Source organism: Microcebus murinus, chromosome 31 (assembly GCF_040939455.1).
Source record: "Microcebus murinus isolate Inina chromosome 31, M.murinus_Inina_mat1.0, whole genome shotgun sequence".
Classification (NCBI taxonomy): domain Eukaryota; kingdom Metazoa; phylum Chordata; class Mammalia; order Primates; family Cheirogaleidae; genus Microcebus; species Microcebus murinus.
Genome location: NC_134134.1, coordinates 1,241,599 through 1,259,536, shown reverse-complemented (window position 1 = coordinate 1,259,536; position 17,938 = coordinate 1,241,599). Strand labels below are relative to the sequence as shown.

The 17,938-nt window shown below is 35.7% G+C and overlaps 1 protein-coding gene across 1 annotated transcript; it reads right to left on the bottom strand.

The window, feature by feature from the left end:
• Positions 1-3,451: 3,451 nt before the first annotated feature.
• LOC142865676 (uncharacterized) lies at positions 3,452-7,133 on the bottom strand. Its single transcript, XM_075998858.1, has 3 exons — positions 7,033-7,133; positions 4,018-4,823; positions 3,452-3,849 (listed from the first exon to the last, which is right to left on the bottom strand). The coding sequence occupies exons 1-3, from the start codon at positions 7,131-7,133 to the stop codon at positions 3,452-3,454; spliced, it is 1,305 nt and encodes a 434-aa protein (XP_075854973.1).
• Positions 7,134-17,938: the final 10,805 nt, after the last annotated feature.

Sequence of the window (17,938 nt, the reverse complement as noted above, 5' to 3'; positions counted from 1 at the left end):
TAGCCCAGAAACTGTGGGGGCCTCTGAAGGAGTTTATGGAGGAATTGAGGTGATAAAATTGGCATTTTGGAAATCCTCTAGCTAATAGATGTTTAGGGAGTAATTTGGAGGGGCAAACTTGCAAGAATAAAGAACAGTTGGGAACCCATCAGACCAATCAACATGACACTGACTAGGGCCCTGCTGAGGGTTTGGTATTGAGGAAGGAGAGATGTAGATTGAGGTAATATTACAGGTGAGATGATGTGCACAATGGTGTCTTTTTCTGAGGTAGGAACAGATGGATCAAATAAGAGAAATGTTAAGGAATCTATGGGACTTATACCTACTTAAGAATATGGTGTGAAGTATAGTCCTTGACAATGACACTTAGACTTCCAAATTGAGAGGGTGAATGATTGTGGTGTCTTTTGCTGTGACAACATGTTCTGAAGTACCACAGGGGGTTGTGAGAGAAGCTGCAGGGTGAGCCTAGATTTCTACCTGGTAAGTGTGAGTTTCCTTTGAGTTGCCCAGGGCAGGCAGCTGAGAGGTGGCTTGGTGTGTGCATCTGCAGCTGCATTTTAGCACTTGTAGCATTTAGGGAGTGCTGATGTGACAGCATGAAATAAAACTGCTTAAGCATGTGCACAGTGAAGAGTGGAGGGTAAGGTTGATTTATCAGGGGAGCAACACAGCACTAGAGGCTACTATCTCTGCACTTTCAAAGATCTAAGACCATATCAAATGGCTGATATAAAATCTCTAGCTTATTAACCACTTCGGCACAAGCGTTGACTATAGTTGATAGCCACAGATGAATGTGCACAGCGACTTTAGCTGACAGCCATGATATGACTTTACTAATTTTTCATTTACCAAAATAAAATTGTGAACATTTAAAAATAACGTAATGAAAACATATATGTATATGTTACCTATTCTGATTTACATTACAAGTAAAGCTGCCTCTAAAGTAACAAGATTTCAGTGCTTTCAAGCTTTCCTCATCACACAAGAGCAAAATGGATTCATCATCAATGCACAGCACAAACTATCATGCAGACTATGAGTGCTGCCTGTGGACAAGGTTTCAGGGCTGGTGAGCACCATACTGAAGTGGTTAAAAACAAACAAAAATACAAAAAAAAAACATAGAAAGAAGCAGAATTCCCACTTATAAATTCTGAGAGTTGTTTGTTCTGCAGGTCCCCTCACTCCACATGCAAATCAGTGACATTTTTCACCCTGGACATTTCAATCTCTCTCCAGGAGCCACAATTAAATTTTATAAAAATCATTCTTATAATTGCAGTGTATGTCACATATACAATACATAACAAACTTTGAAATAATGAAATAATATAATAGGCCTAGCATGAGTAATAAGCATGTGAGAACAAAGGATTGGCATGGTCAGGTTGTGAACTAGAAACTTTACAATTTTAAACAAATTAATTCAACATAAAGCACAAAAAAATTTGCTTTCAGAATATTTGGAGTTTCTAGTTCGCTAGTAAATTCTCAACAATTATGAAATTACTTATATTTTTTTGATATTTCTTCTTTTCTTTTCAAAATAAGTATACATCCACATTCACAAAAAGAAAACAATTACTTACTCTGTAAATCTACTACTGCTAAAGTTCATCTTATACGTGATGTATTTGCATATTTGATTCAGTATAAATTTAAAAAATGTGTTTCTTTCTGTTTCACCGGCCAGACAGGTTGCATGTTGAAAGAAATATGTAGGATAAAATGTAACAAGTACACATTCAGTGTTCAGAAATGTATCGCTTTTCATTTTTGGACAAACTTTATGAGAAGCATTACAGTTACAATTGAATTATAAAAATAATAAAACAATAAAACATTTGGGAACATTATTCTTCAAATAATTAGGAATTTTAAGCCACTAATAAAATAATCACAAATGATTTATTTTACTGTGTAACCCAATAGTACATTTTTTCAATCCATTGCCTCCAACTTTAGGTAACATGGAATAGGCTGATGTTGGTGGCAAAATAACAGTTCATTCAATCTACAACACATTTGACACAATAAAAACATTCTTTAATTTAATAAAAACAAATTAAGTTTACATGTAATCTAAAAATATTTAAAAATTCACTGTTTCATTATTCTAATGTGAAATTAGTAAAACAAGTTATTTGTAATATTGTCATTGCCTCATTCTGATTATAATGAGGACATTAACCTGTATACCTATATTATATATCACTTGAAATACTGTCAGAAGTCTAGCACAAAGCACCTTTCCATATCATACATCTACCATTTCAGTGATTTTAATTTTCCATGAAAAAGTACATGAATGATGTGTACTTAATACACAAAGACTTCTATTAACTGTGATGTAACTATCATTAACCATAGATATTCAAATACACACTAAAAATGAAAGCATAGCATCTACTGTTTTTAAAGTTCAAAAACATCAGTATTTCCTTGTCAAAAGCTGCAAAAAATTATACTTTATTACATTTGCATCCCACTTTGACCAGAAACTATATTTTACATGTCATTATAACGCTCAAAAATCTCTCTTTTTTAAAACTGACATACAAATAAATTATCTATTTTAACAGGGTTATTCTCTATACTCAACAACCTGGTTTAAAGAAATGTGTGAATGTGTTAGTGCCTCAGTGCATTGCCCTGTGAGTCCTCTGATATCTATTTAGACTTGATTCTTGATTCAATGTGTTCTGAAATTTATTATATCTGTAAAGTAGTTTTAAGTATCAATTCTTTGTTATTCTCTAGGTATATCTTTTGCATAAATATTTGTTCACATTCATTATATTTGTAAGGTTGCTATCTATAGAAAATTTTGTGATATTGAACAATGTTTCAGAAAATATTGGAGCGTTACTTTCAGTGTAAGTTCTCCTATATCCAATAAGATCTCTGTTATAACTCAAGGTATTGTCAGCACTCTACATTATTACTGTTTACTTAAGTATAAGTACTGTTGTGCATTTTAAAGCTGACATTTTGGGAAAGTACTTCCAAAGTCCTTACACTTATCTCACTTTTATCTAATATGAATTCTTTGATGAGGAAGATGTAAAGAGTTATTAAAGACTTTGTCACAATTTTCACATTTGTAGAATTTTTCTCTGTTATTAATACTTTCATTTAGATTAAGGTGTGAGCACTGGGCAAAAGCTTTGCCACATTCCTCACCTTTGTATGGTATCTCTTCTGTATGAATTCGTTTATGTAGAGTGAGGTCTCTGAACCAGATAAAGGCTTTGTGACATTTTTCACATATGTATGATTTCTTTCCGGTATGAATTGTTTTATGTAGAGTGAGGTCTCTACACTAGATATAGGATTTGCCACATTCTTCACATTTGTATGGTTTCTCTCCACTGTGAATTCTTTTATGTAGTGTAACGATTGAGCGCTGGGAAAAGGCTTTTCAACATTGTTCACATTTCTAGGGTTTCTCTCCAGTATGGATTGTTTTATGAGAAGTAAGGTGTGTACACAGGGTAAAGGCTTTGCCACATATCTCACATTTGTAAGGTTTCTTTCTACTATGAATTCTTTTATGACGTGTAAGGTTTGAGCAGTGGGTAAAGGCTTTGCCACATTCCTCACATTTGTAGGCTTTCTCTCCTGTATGAATTCGTTTATGTAGAGTAAGGTGTGTACACTGGATAAAGGCTTTGCCACATTCCTCACATTTGTAGGGTTTCTCTCCACTATGAATTCTTTTATGTAGAGTGAGGTTTGTGCACTGGGTAAAGGCTTTGCCACATTCTTCACATTTGTAGGGTTTCTCTCCACTATGAATTCTTTTATGTCGATTCAGGTCTCCAATCTGGATAAAGGCTTTGCCACATCCTTCACATTTGTATGGTTTCTCTCCACTATGAAATCGTTTATGTAGAGAGAGGTGTGTGTACCATGTAAAGGCTTTGCCACATTCTTCACATTTGTATGGTTTCTTTCCACTATGATTTCTTTTATGTTGAGTAAGGTGTGTGCGCTGGGTAAAGCCTTTCCCACATTCTTCACATTTGTATGTTTTTTCTCCACTATGAATTCTTTTATGTTGAGTAAGGTTTGAGCAATGGGTAAAAGCTTTGCCACATTCTTCACATTTATATGGTTTCTCTCCACTATGAATTCTTTTATGTTGAGTAATGTGTGTGCGCTGGGTAAAGCCTTTCCCACATTCTTCACATTTGTATGGTTTTTCTCCACTATGAATTCTTTTATGTTGAGTAAGGCTTGAGCAATGGGTAAAAGCTTTGCCACATTCTTCACATTTATATGGTTTTTCTCCACTATGAATTCTTTTATGTTTAGTAAGTTGTGTGCACTGGGTAAAGCCTTTGCCACATTCTTCACATTTGTATGGTTTTTCTCCACTATGAATTCTTTTATGTTGAGTAAGGTTTGAGCAATGGGTAAAAGCTTTGCCACATTCTTCACATTTATATGGTTTCTCTCCACTATGAATTCTTTTATGTTGAGTAATGTGTGTGCGCTGGGTAAAGCCTTTCCCACATTCTTCACATTTGTATGGTTTTTCTCCACTATGAATTCTTTTATGTTGAGTAAGGCTTGAGCAATGGGTAAAAGCTTTGCCACATTCTTCACATTTATATGGTTTCTCTCCACTATGAATTCTTTTATGTTTAGTAAGTTGTGTGCACTGGGTAAAGCCTTTGCCACATTCTTCACATTTGTATGGTTTTTCTCCACTATGAATTCTTTTATGTTGAGTAAGGTTTGAGCAATGGATAAAAGCTTTGCCACATTCTTCACATTTGTAGGGTTTCTCTCCTGTGTGAATTCTCCTATGTATAGTCAGTTTTGGGTAGCAGTTAAAGAGTTTTCCACATTCTTTACACTTGTAGGGTTTCTCTACAGTGTGAAATTTCCTATGTCCAAGAACGTTTGAACTGTGGCTATGAGGTTTGCCACATTCTTTATGTTTGAAACTTTTCGATTCAGTATGTCTTATCTTAGGTTTATTTAGATTTGAGGATTTGCTAAAGATTTGTATACATTTATAATATTTGAAGATTTCCCTACGGTTACTTGACAAACATTGGGTAAGACAATTATAACATCCTTTCTGCCTCTTACACTCACCAACACATTCCCAGTCTTTTCTTAACTGTACATTTTCAAGGTCACAGCTTCCATATAGTCTCATTATTGATTTCTGGAATGAATCTTTTGTGACCTGCTCTGGCAATGGGTCTTCAGTGCAATGGGAAGACATTTCTGAAAGAAATGAAAATAACAAAGTATCTTACTATTTATACTTAGATAAATATAATTCACAATTTGAATATACAAAACTATACCAAGCACATTAGCAAGAAAGTGCAATAGAATACCATAGTCCTACTTCCATCATAGATGAATGAACTTCAAAATATACTTGCAAACATGATTCATTGAGAAATCATAAGTGGTAATATATCATGGCACCCCAGATGAGTATGACACCAAGAACCATATGTAAGGGGAAGGAATATTTTTACATTTATCCAGCAAAACCCCTCCTCCCCACTGATACAGAGTTATCACTTTATCAGTAAAATTCAATTTCCTATATGCCCTTTCTAAAGAGATTCAAACCAATAGCACATGTGTCCATACATCTGGTTTTTGATGGCCTTTGAATGGCTGGTTTCTATCTTCCATGACAACTCTCTGGGAAATATATGCACATATCAAAAATAAAATTCTGCAGTATTATATTGATGGTGCAAAAACATTTAATTATGCTATCAAATTTGAAAGTCAAAATAAAAATGCTCATTCCCATATGTTCATTGACTTACAATGTAAAAAGACATAATTATTGACATCAATTTCATAAAATTGAGGGCAGATGTAAAGATTATGAATTTTTGTATTCAATTGAAGTTAAGTAGTTATCAGTTTAACATAAGTTGCAACTTCAAAAGATTTTAGGTAATTCTCACAGTGAAGAGCAGAAGAATGTTTAAAGAGTACACAAAGGAAGGTGGCCCAGGAACAAAATATATCACTAAAAATCAGTAAGGTGCAACGAGAAGAAAAGGAGAGAAAAGAAAGAAAAAATAGTGACAATAGTTATATAAACCAATAAATAATAGGGAAATTATAAATCCGTTCCTTTGAGAAAATTATGCAAAGTTATATACTAGTATTTCTAGTCAGAAGACACGGGTAAATAAAGGAATTTAAAAATCCAACTATATTCTCTCTAAAGAGGCTTGACTTCATACCTGCTGAAAGTATAGACAAGAAGTGGCAGGAAATAACAAGATATACCAAGAAAATATTAAGCATACAAGAGCAGTGGAGTTCAAAATTATATTAGGCACATTACGTTTGAAGTGCAAAATGGTATAGCTTATAAAATATACTTCAAGTCAAAATTGCTACAAGAGATAAACAAGGACATTTAATATAAAAAGAGGTCATTCACTGAGAACCCTTTAAATATAATAGATATGTCTGATATCTGTCTATACCTCACATAAAGGTTGTCAAATATATAAAAAACCACGGACACAATTGAAGCAAGAAACGGAGAGAAAAATAATAGGATACCATTGTATTCCACTTTTAATAATAATAAAGCCAGTCAAGTTACTAATAAGAAAACAGGAATTTGAAAACACTAGAGAGCAATTAGACCTCACAGATATATAGAGAACACTCTGTTGAATAATAGTAGAATATACAATATTCTTGATAGTTCAGAAAACTTTCTTCCTACAAAACTCCCTTTTCAGACACAAAACATGTCTTAACCAATTGTAGAAAACTGAAATTTTACACACTTTAATTTCTGACCAGAAAGGAATGAAACTGTAAATAAATAACAAAAAAAAAAAAAAATTCAAAAGTATAGGAAAATAAACAACACACTCTTGAACACATTCTTGTTCAAGGGAAGAAGACCTAATGTTGTGAAGATGTCCAAAGTGATCTACAGATTAAATGCAATTCCTTTCAAATTCTCAATTTCATGTTTTCAAAAATAGAAATAGCACCAAATACCTGTCAATGGGAAGATCACAAGCTAAGGCCATCCTACTGGAGCTGGGTGAAAATGCACCCCTGGCACTGAAAGGGGGGCATCTCAGCACAGACAATTCCATCGTTGACTATAGTGGCGAAAAGGTGTCATGGTCTTCCTGTAGTACTATGAAACTGTTGTTTGTGTGCCAAACCACCCTCCTCCACTTTGAGTGTAGCACCAGCTATACTTTCAAAGGCAGCATTGGCTGGCATGTTGCACCCCATTGCCCAAGGCAGGCTCTGTCACTCAGTCCAGCTTTTGCTGGAAGTGTGCTACCCATTGCCCAAGGCAGGCTCAGTCACTCAGTACAACGTGCTTTGGCAGTTGCTATGAGGTGAGTGTGGTCACACATCTATGAGAACCTTGAACCAAAATTAGTATCTGAGATGCATGGAGTGTAGTAGATACAGAGGAAGGGGTGTCCAGGTGTAATGATTCTGGCTCTCGTGTTGCTCTTAGCACACTCCCATGGGATGAGAGACCTGCATCCCATTGTACGCCTGAGGCAACTGGGTGGGGGAGGTCAAAATCCCTTACTCTTTCCCTGGGCTCTAGAAGTCCTCTGATTTTGTTTATGTGAGTTTTGAGCTTCTATCTTCCTCTCTCTCAACTGCTCACTACCTGCTGTTAGTGTCCTGGACTCCACTTATTTCTTTCCCTACTGTCCCCTGCTGATCAGGAATCATCTCCCACTCCCCTATGTTCAATCCTCAACTGTTCTACTTGGAAGGTCCAACAAGCCTTGATTATCATCAGTCATTTTGAAGTCTCCTTACACAATTATTTCTCTCACAGAAATATAATACACTTTCACATATAAAGAGCTGCAGAAATTACAATTGTCATGACTAATGACCTAGTGAAGATAAAACAACTATTGACTGGAAACCAAGAAAACAAATATGTAAATTTCAAGCAAAATATACATCATTTTTACTCATATGGGCACCCCAATACATAGAGAATTATTTTGGCAATGGATGAATGGCTATTTCTTTTTAAAATATTAACCCATAAAGTGTTAATGTGAGCAGAATTCAGTATCGTCACACAAAATTACAACATTGAGTTAAAAACAAAGACAAAATTAACTGAAATTATCACAAGATTTCAGGCCATGCAGATGATTCAGAAAACTTGTCCCACATCCACAAAAAATATAAATCTCCAGGAATCAACTCTTAAGAAATAGAGATGTTTACTGTATCTGAAAACAATTAAAAATAATCATCTGAAACATGCTCTACAAGAAATTACAGAACACTGCCAACACAATCTGAAAAATGATGCCTGAAGAAAGTGAGATATTAACAAAACATAAAAAGTATAACAAGAGCCCAATAAAAATTGTAGAGCTTAAGTATACAATTAGTGAGTTGAGAAATTCACTGGACAAGCACAGAAGCACACTTAATGAAACAGAAGAATCAGAAAGTTGAAGACATTTCATGTATAAATATTGAGTCATAGAAGCAAAATTTTAAAAGGGAGACAAGTAAAGATGGATAAAGGGATTTATTGGACACAGTCAAATAGATCAATATATTTAAGAAAGACTCCTAGAAGAAGAATGTAGTGGGAAAATGGAATAAAGATTATTTGGATAATAAATCAGCAGACAATTTTCTAAATTTCATAGTGATAAAAAATATGATACCAACTAAGAATACCTCACCTAGAAATTTTTTTCAAAACCAATACAAAAATTAAATATTTTCCAACTCAAGCAAAATCCAATGGTGTTCATCTCCACTAGAATAGCCCACAAGAAAGTAAAGGGAGTCCACTGTGATGAAAAATAAAATGATGTTGGGTACCATAATAAACACTTAAAAACATAAACCTCTGGGTTAAATATAAATCTATAAACAGATATAGAATTCTATATGATCATGATGGCTCATAAACCCTCATAATTATTCTATAGAATTAAAAATAACCAAAAGCACAAGTGTGAAAAAATCTGTTCTCATATATAAAATAAAAAAAAACATGTCATTTGTGACATTAATAACAAAATGTGGCACTCTAAGACATGTGGGTTTAGTATTCAATTGAAGTGAAGTTGTTATGAGATTAAGATATATTGTTATAGCAGAAACAGTCTGAATTTCTGTAGGATTGCCTCTGAAACCTATGAATTGGAAATTATTATGCAGACAATATGAACATCTGTCCCTAGTGTTTCTAGCATTACTGAAACAAATCCTAATATCTCTAGTATCCCCCTTTATAAATTACAGCAATGAGGCAACAATAGGAAATTAAAACATGGAGCTGAGCATGGTGGATCACACTTATAATCCCAGCACTTTGGGAGGCCTTGGATCACTTGAGGCCAGAATCATGAAACCAGCCCCAGCAACATAAGGAGATATCTTTTTTTCTAAAAATATTAATATCAAAAATTAGCTTGCAATGGTGTTTCACGCCCATAGATAGTCTTAGCTACTTAGAAGACTAAGGCAGTAGGATCACTGGAGCATAGAAGTTTGAGGTTGTAGTGAGCTATGATCAGCCGGCACTCTGGAAGTGGCAGCAGAGCAAAATTCTGTCAAAAGATGGTTAATGTAGAGGTCTTCTAAATACCTACAGATATTCTCATATCCCACCAAACCATAGAAATACTGACAGATAATAGAGTCCCTTATAATCCATGACAAGAAGATTGGCTCTTATTGAATTCTAAAAATAATCAGTGAATGGGTAGATATTAAGAGAGTTTAAGAGCATGGGACAGAAGATGTCCTTCTATAAGGTAAAGAGAAACAGGCTTCTAAAAATCATTTCCAACCGAGCAGAATATTCCAAAGCACTTTTTAATATCTGCCTTCCTCTTTGAGTTTATCTCTCTAACATTTGTTATCTGCTTCACTGAATCTCACCTACCTGGATATTTAACTGTTGTTTCCTCTTTCTTCATAATCCAGGGCTCTATCCTTTGCTCCAAACATCTGATCAGCTCTGGCTTTGGGACAACAAGACCTGTTTTGTAAGAAAAAAGTTCACATGACTCTTGCTGAAGTCTTTCCAATTACTAATTCAGTACTATCCTTAGTAGAGAGAACATTATAGAATATTCTAGAAAATTCCTTTGAAATATATTGTTTTCTCATAGATCCTCTAGAATGATAAAAAATTATTTCTAATTTATGACTAGAGCACCAATTCCCACTAGCACCACATAAATAGGAGGTGGAAATTCTATTCTAAGGTGCAGGCAATAAATATATACCCTGATTTCTAGAGTAACTACTAATCTAGTGTGAAATATACATATCAGCCCAAGAAAGGGAAAGGTTCAAGATAATATGAGACATCTAATGATTTTATGTTATACACCAAAAATCTTCAAATTTTCTTAAAAATCATTGATATAAAATTCATTAATGTAAAGTAGAAACTTCTAAGAAACTATTTACAAAAATAAAATAATGGCCTTAATGTGGAATAGGAATTCTGTATATAAGTGATCCTCACCAAGGGAGACCAGGTTTCCATAGTTCTCTAACATCACATCCCTATATAAATTCCGCTGAGCATTGTCAAGGCATGCCCACTCCTCTGGAGAAAATTCTACAGACACATCCTGGAATGTCACCATCTCCTGTAAAAAGACACATATTTCCCAAGTGGCCACAGAGAGAGTTATTCATTTGACTACAAGGAAAATGAGTTGTGAGAACTGTTTCTGACATATGAGAGACTGGAATTATCCAATAAGATATTTTTTTAGCACATTGATATTCTTTCACATATTCTCTTATTTACAGGAATGAGGATCACTAAAGACGTATCAAATTGTGTGCATATGATTCTGCTCTGGATAATAAAGTGTTTAATACAAAATTAAGGGCCTTACAACAGTAATATAAGTTTATGGGTGTTATATTTACATCATATCAATAAATTGTGCATATTTCTCACATAGAGAAAGAAAGAGAGTTAGAAAGTTTCACCTAATTTTACGAGTACAATAAAGAACTGGAGATTTCGTTAAAGGACAGACTCTGATTCAGTAGATCTGGGGTGAGGTCTGAATCTCTGCATGTCACATGATATAACTACTGCTAACAATGCTTCTTGCCTAAGGAGAGTATTTTGTCAATATCTAGTAAGTGGTAGACTTTGAATTTATCTCAGTTCATCTGAACAGAACACAGATAATAGCCCTCATTTTTTAAAGCAATCTATAAAAAGATATAAGAGCTTCCAGATTAAATGTGATGGCTCATGCACATAAGTCAGTAAATCTCCACAAGACACTTATTGATAAAGAAAAAAAAACAATTCACTTTGTATTGGATGACTCTATCAGAAAACATCTTAAGCTAATGAATGAAATTAACATAACTCTAGTGGAACAAATTGGTGGTAGTCACTGTTGCAAAGAGGAGGATACAAAATCACAGCTGGGATGGTAGTGGTCAACAGTATGTAACCATGAAGAATCATCATATTTATGCAAATTTCAGATGTAGATACTTCTCATGTTTTGTTATATTTAATAATGTATGTAAATACTTTAGCATCATACAGAGCAAGTCTTTTATTTTATTTTTTTTCCATAACTTTCTGGTTATCCTAAGCAATCAATGTTATCTCTTTCTGAACTTTCCTGATAATATTACATAGAGATGATGAAGCATCCAGACAAACTTTGAGAGTATATGTTTCACTTCCTCACTCAAATCCAAAGACTATCCCATCCCCAATGGGAATCTAAAACATCACACTATTCTATCTTGACCTGTCAAGATGGGAACATTTTTAATATTAAATGTCATACATTTCTTATGAAACTTGGTTTTGTAGTAACAAGCTTGTGGGAGAGAATGTACAGCAGGCTCTGTTATATAGGGAAGACAGATTTCCCAGAGAACCTTGACTATCATAAGAAGAAATAAAAAAAATGTAGTTACAAAACTTATTAGGTATATACATCAGAAGTAAAGGTTTACAAGTTCAAATAATTGACGTTCTACATGACCTTCTGGAAGAAATAGTAGACACAACCGCTATTCTGAGACAGTCTTACCTGAAAACCAGCCATTTCTTCTTCCTCTTCTCCTATGCTGAAATTTCTTTTCAGGTGAGATTTTGTAGAACAATTAGAATTAAATATTCAGAGTGCCCTTAAAGGAGTCAGCAGAATTTCTTCCCTTGTTTCCACAAGATTCACAAGCAGGAGTAACATAAAATGCAGAAAGGCTACACTCACTGATTCTTAGTCACAGGAAAGATTCAGCTATGATCAGATCCTTCATGGAGACCAAAATGTGAGGGTATCCTGTCTTTTCTTCCAGTTACCTCCCCCTGCAACAGGTGCCAGGAGTTTCTGCAACAGGAATGCGAATCTGGACCCCACAGATCTGCCTCTACCAAACTCAATAGAGCAGAACTTGTGACTTCCCTCTAGAACAAAGGCTAAACTCGATTCTCATGAATGTATGCAGGAGTACTAATGCTTGACCCTGGTATCAAATTAGAATTATTTGGGGCACAATTAAAACCACATGGAAGTTCCCACCCAGCCCAACGGGCAGGTGATGGTGTTTCTTCAAGCTAGCCAGATTATCCTAATTGAAAGCCTGTGATGCGTGGTAATTACCTTAAAATTGTCTCTGAAACGTCAATGTGAATATAAATCACGTGGTACTGTGGGCCTCACTCTAAGAAATGTGGTCTGCTGTGTGGAAGGGGTACATTAATTGGGTTCTTTGTCTTGTCCCCTTTTAGTGCTGATGTTGCTCAACCTAGATCCATTATTAGTAGCACTCAGGTAGAGACAGCAAGCACAGCATACATACTGCCTTTTGCCCAACACTCATCACAACATATACTTAATACCAAAGTGAAGAGCAGCATAATGCAATGTCTACTCAGCATGTGCTATGTGTTCAGAAGTATGGTTTGTTGCACTGTGAAGAAGCCTTTACATTATTTGATTTAATCCTTATTATACAAGAGAAGGTGAATATTAAGTGTCCAATAATTTACAGAAAAATTTAGATGTGGTGCCAGCCTTTCTATTCTTCCCACACAACTAAAATATGACACTACACAAGATCTAGAAAATTGTTTTCACTCACCGTAAAAAGGTCCTTTCAAAGTCAACTTACAAGTCCATGATGATCTCTTACACTGCAGCATATGTCTCCCCTGAGACTTTGGTACATCTTCAGTCTAAAGTCTGTCCCTGTCTTGCAAATTCCAGGTAGAGTCCATGGCCATGTATATTTTCAATCAAACTTGTGTAGTCTTTGCTTATACAGAGAGACAAGGAAAACAGAAAGAGAAATTCCTCTTTGGAACCTCCTCTAATGCACCCTGAGGAACCTCAGACCTTGGATTCAGAATTCAGAGCTTCAGATTTAGGTCTCTAGAGAGGCATAGATTCAGTAGCACTCACTGTACATTTCCTGACATTTGGGAAAGAAGGCAAGATAGAAATGGAGTTTATGTGTCCAACCCAGTGCGCATTATCTTGTTCCAGTTTGTGTCTGGGCCCCATGGTCTCTGAATCCATTTCAATTCTAAAGATGTGAGATTTGTTTAGAGAAAGGGTAGAACTACTTATTATCCTATGAGAGTGTATTCACAGGAATCTGGTCGAAGTATGCTCTGGAGGGACAGTAGACACTAAAGAGGCCTAGAGAACTTACTGTGTGCAGATGTGGGGACAGTGAAACTCTGTGCTGCAGAATTGCAGGTTACAGAGTGGAAGCTCAAGAAGGAATCTAGTGTTCAAAGCCCTTCTAATTTAGAAGTGGTGGGCACATTTTATGTTTATGTTGCATTTTTGATTATGGGAAGTGTTCAGGAAATATTAAAACTCAAGACTCTCCAAATAAGAAAACCTCTCCACAAAGTTAAAAGAGAATCGATATAAATCCCTTTTATTACTCAATTAAAGCAGAATATGATGTGCACACTGCCAATTCACTGAGAGATTTCAAAGGCACACCTAAAGTCTTTATATAACTAAGCAAATTGTATGTATGTACAATTGTATGTATGTACAAAATGTATGTAACTAACTTTTAGATACATGTTATCTGGATAAATAATAATTAGCTTTGAAGAAAGAAGAAAGAAGACTTGGCAGCCCTATTTGTCATAAAGAGTACACCGTAAACTTACTTGGTAATTAGTGAGACTGTATATTTTTGGTAATTGGTTAAATTCAAATAAAAAACAAGCTTCTGAAGTCAATGCAGGAGGAGATAATATTGCAACTTAAAGCTGGGTGCTCACTGAATTTAGGACCCCATCTTCACATGGAAATTGTGGGATAGGGAACTATTTTCCTTGATATTTCATTGTAAAGAGATGTTTCTCAGTTTCAGAAAAAGTATTTCTTAAAAAAAAAACCTTTTTAAAAATCTTTCAAAAGGATGTACAAATCTTAGGCAGATAGTATTTCTGGTTCTTCTCAGGACAATGGTGTCCTGTTTTGGTGCTGTTTCCAGCAATTGCTCCACCTGGGGAGATGAATAAGGCTGCCATTCCATTTTGGTGCTGCTCCACTCTTAATTGTACCCTGAGCCACTTCTACACCTGAGGAAGGAGGGAATGCTTTATCATTCTAGTTTTTCCCCAGCCAAGGCATAATAAGATTTGCAAAGTGACCTAGGGTATCTTAAGGGTAATTAGCATGTCATTAACTTTAATCTGTATTGCTGTTCACCCTCCCCTATGGACTTTATTAGAGGGAGCTGCTATAGTTTGATGAAACTTTGAAGACACCTGTTGATTATTTAATAAGCACGTACACCTCTGAAGATACAAATTCTGATGAAATAAAATTAATGAGCAGGTTACAAGTTAAAAAAAAAAAAAAACCACCCAAGAGCCAGTCAATTCATGAGTGGATTATTAATATTTGGCATGTTTACAGTGAAATATTACTCAATTTTAAGAAAGGACAGTAAGCTAGCACTGCTTATATTTTCCTGAATTGAGTGAACCCATTATCCGAAGTGAAGTGACACAAGATCAGAAGAATGGGCTCCACATGTACTTGCCATCAAATTGGTACTGACTGATTAACAGTACGGTGCTCAGATGGTGGTGGTGTTCCCCAAAGATTCAGGGCATGGGTGGTAGACATCAAAGAAAAAAACATGACTGGTACCCCCTTAATTTACTGAAATACAAATAAATTTGGCTGACCTAATTTATATTCACAGCAACAATATGCAAGTGTTTCCTTTTCCCCACATCCTCACCAGCATTTAGTATTCATCATATTGAGAGTAGGCATTCTCACAGGTGTGAGGTAATAGCTCACTGTGGCTTTAACTTTCATTTCCATGATGATTAGATAGGTTGAACATTTTGACATATAGCTGTTGAATATTCATTTCTGTCTTTTGAGAAATGTCAATTAGTTTTATCATATCTTTCCCAAAATATGCCTAGATAAAATCATCACACTGTGTCTGACATATTCATATACAATTATTTGTGAATTAAAACAAAAATATAGCAAAATAAATAACAATGACCAAATAAGATGATTGCACAGTAATAAGAAATGGATATTTGATATAATACACAAATACGCTGCATTCCATTATATTCTATTGGAGTACAAATACAGAAATGAATAAAAGGAAGAAAATGACCAAGTTACATATCAACTTTCAAGACAGAATCATGTCTTTTTATCTATTATCTGTTCCTCAAAATATCTGGCTTTATAGTTAAATGCATATGAATATGTCTCTCTACATATGGTAAATCCCACCATTTCAATGTATATGTTTCATTGTTTTAGGTTGGATTTTCAGTGGAAAGTTAAATATGTCATATTTCCTATTTTCTGAGAACTCTTCAGGGGGCTCCAGAGACATCACTGTTTGTCATATTGTAGAAGAGAGGGTTGAGCATTGGCAGCAGGATGGTGTAGATGACAGAGTCCACTTCTCCTGCTCAGGGAAATGAAACTTTTGTAGCAGGTACTTTGTAATGGCAGCCACATAGAATAGAGACTCCAGGGGCATGTGAGAGAAGTAAGTAGCCAGGGTTTCCATGTGGCCCAAGCTTGAGACTGTAACCAGTCGAGTGGACAGTATAAATACATAGGAGGCCATAGTATCTAAGATAGGAGGGAAGAGAAAAATAACACCATGAATTAAAAGACCCTGATATAGAGGGAAGTGTCAGCAGAGACTAGTTTAAATACAGCGTGGATGTCAGGAACAAAATGACGACCTTCCCTGGAGGTGAAGTAATGGAAAGTCAGAGGGCAGAGCACATGGATTAAGGCATTGAACACTGCGCTCAGCAAAGATGCAAGCACCAGGAGAACCCAGAGAACATGGGGAATGTGGATGGGGTAGTGTAATGGGTGACAGATGGCCACGTAGCAGTCCTAAGCCAGGGTGGCCAGCATCTGACACTCTGCTTCCAACAGGGTGATGATGAGGAGGAGATAAATGCCACAGTCAGTGAGAGAGATGTGATTATCCCAAGAGAGAAAGTTGAGGGCCATTTGATGAACAAATATGGACATATAGATTTGGTACATGAGCGATGTCTTTCTGATCAGAAAATATGTAGGGCAGTGGAGAGGTGGGTAGGGTGAATGAGGAGGATGCCTGTGGTGTTCCCAGAAAAGACCAGGAGTTCCAGCATGGTGAGGACAAAAAGAAGCCAGAAATCCTGTGGTCTGTGAAACAGGCCTAAAGAATGACATCACCCTTGATGTCTGGTTGTTCTTCCGTGCTTGTTCCTTATTTGTCAATTTAGAAGACAGTTTGAAAGAGCATTATGTTCACAATCTGTACATAATTACACCAAATTAAATCACAAGGCACTTTCCAGCACTTCAAATTCATTTTTTCCCTGCCCTTCTTCTTTTAGTTTCAGTAAATTATTACATTTCTCTTTCACCAGGATTTACTAAGGAATCATAAAAGAGTTCTAGAATATGACACTTGCCACATTGGAAGAGAGAAGACAATCATTGTTGCACTTGAACATGTACTTTTTAAACATTTTTTCCTTAATTACAGTTCTAGAAATTGAAATCCTCTCATAATTACAGTAAACATTCTTAAGAACTAAATAGAATAAAAAATTCAGTGTTTTAGTTACACTAGACACTTTTCAAGAGCTAAGTAACAACATGAGGTTAAAGGCTACAGCTTATACTACAGCACGGATACCAAACATTTTCAGTGTTGAAGAATGTTCTCTTCGATGCCAAGCAGAAACCAGCCATGGGAAGAGACAGTATTGGCTTATAGATAAGAAAAACCCACAAGGCAGCCAAACAAGTTTAACCAAAGAATGATCTACACTCAGGAGTGTACATGGTACCAGAAGAGCAAAATCTACATTCATCCATTCAGGTCATAATTCCTACTGCACTGGAGAAAAGGCTGGAAACAAAACAGAGAAGGCTCCCAGGCTCCCAGAGCTTTCATTCTGTTTGCAGTGATTGACACAAATATGTAATGTCAGGTAAATGTAACTGTGAAGGGGAGGAGGAAAGCAGGATAAGTGGAGGGAGCATTGATGGTGAGGTGGGGTGTAGGCGATGTTCCCCTAGGGAGATCCATTTGAGCAGGGGCCTGGATGAAGGTAGTGAGTGCACTGTATGAGGATATGTGGGAAGAACCTGAGTGTGAGTGTGGTCAGTTGTGGCGGAAGTGGAGTGAGCTGGGAGGAGAGTAGAAGGAAATTAGCAGAAGTCAGTAGAGAACAGGAGTCCCTATATCATTTTTCTCAAACTCTTATCATTAAAAAACTTTGGGGCACGTGCCCCTAATTCATGCTTATAGAGAGTCTTTATTTACTATTATCAGTATATTAGCATAGCATCATAACTATATTTAAGGGTAAAAGTAAACGTCAATACAAGTTCTAGTATTC